A 1,275-nucleotide genomic window follows, 5' to 3' on the forward strand; every position below is an offset into this window, starting at 1 on the left:
ATTTTTATTACTAGCAGAATTCTATTATTAATATATTATCTACAGTCTCTAATACACTCTCAGATCTAGATAAGATCTTTTATAATATCTCAAAGCACCAGAAACTCTCACCTTTTACAGTGACTTTTAAGGAGCTCAAGATCTATCTTAATATTAAAGATATGTAGGCCATCAAAGACTGGAATAATAAATTAATTATATTAAAAATCATATTTATACTAACAGTCATCTAAAAACTACTGGATACTCTAATATCCTTGTCTACTGGAAGTCCTATTATAATCAGTTTTCTATTCTCTACTGCATAGCTAGAGACTTTTTAACTGTTATAATTAATAGTATCAGTATTAAACATCTCTTTAATAATTCTCAGAATATCTGCTATTATTACCGGAGCCACCTATATTCCAAGACTATTAAAGTTCTTATACTCCAGATATGCACTGATCACTTTACCATTACTAAGAAATATCAGGATATTCTTAATAATCTTTCTCTGAATTCTATTATATTCACAGCTAAGAATCAAGAAGATAATGAGCTAATAACAACCTTCTATATCAATGAGAATAAGAATATAAATAATCTTGATAATAATTCTGAAAATAGAATATTATTAAAAAGAGAAGATCTAGCTCTTTCTTAGTCTAGTAATATCATATATATCCAGATACAGATAGATACTCAAATTATATAATCTCTTCACTATTATGACCACCGACCAGGACAATATAAAGAATAATTTAGATAATAATTAATATATTTCTCTCCAGTAGTCTAATTTAATTATATTCAAATTTCTAGTATTATCTGTAAAAGCCTAATACAGAAGCAACTAGACTGCTGGCTGCTAGCCAGAAAATCAGATTATTATTAATTAATAACTAATTTAATACCTGTTCTAATAATACAGTAATTAAAAATATATTACCACTGGTATATTATTCTTGTAAAGACTCTATATAAATTACCAATTAACCTACAGTTATTAACCTTCCAAGCATACCTGACCTTCCTAACCGGCGGTTAAGGTCGGTTAAAGCAACCTCTTAACCGTAACCTACCCTTAACCGTACGGTTAAGAGGATTCTTATACCTTAACCTAACCGTCAGGTTACGGTTAAGGTTAGGTTAAGGTATAACGGACAGGTATAACCACTCTATATACTAGTTAAGTTTTTTTTATTCTTTATTCTTTTTTGATTTCTTGTACAGATAGATAGCTTATTATAAATTAATTATAATTATTAAATATATTTTCAGAGAATATTATTA

At 27.7% G+C, this 1,275-nt stretch overlaps 1 protein-coding gene across 1 annotated transcript; it reads left to right on the forward strand.

Annotated features, from left to right (window-relative positions):
• Positions 1–346: 346 nt before the first annotated feature.
• BO87DRAFT_270675 (uncharacterized protein) lies at positions 347–574 on the forward strand (the record flags this gene model as incomplete). The annotated part of the gene is made up of 1 exon (XM_025618906.1): positions 347–574. A coding segment is annotated over one exon (228 nt), but the record flags the coding sequence as incomplete, so codon positions are not given.
• Positions 575–1,275: the final 701 nt, after the last annotated feature.

The sequence above is a fragment of the Aspergillus neoniger genome (assembly GCF_003184625.1).
Source record: "Aspergillus neoniger CBS 115656 unplaced genomic scaffold BO87scaffold_116, whole genome shotgun sequence".
Classification (NCBI taxonomy): Eukaryota; Fungi; Ascomycota; class Eurotiomycetes; order Eurotiales; family Aspergillaceae; genus Aspergillus; species Aspergillus neoniger.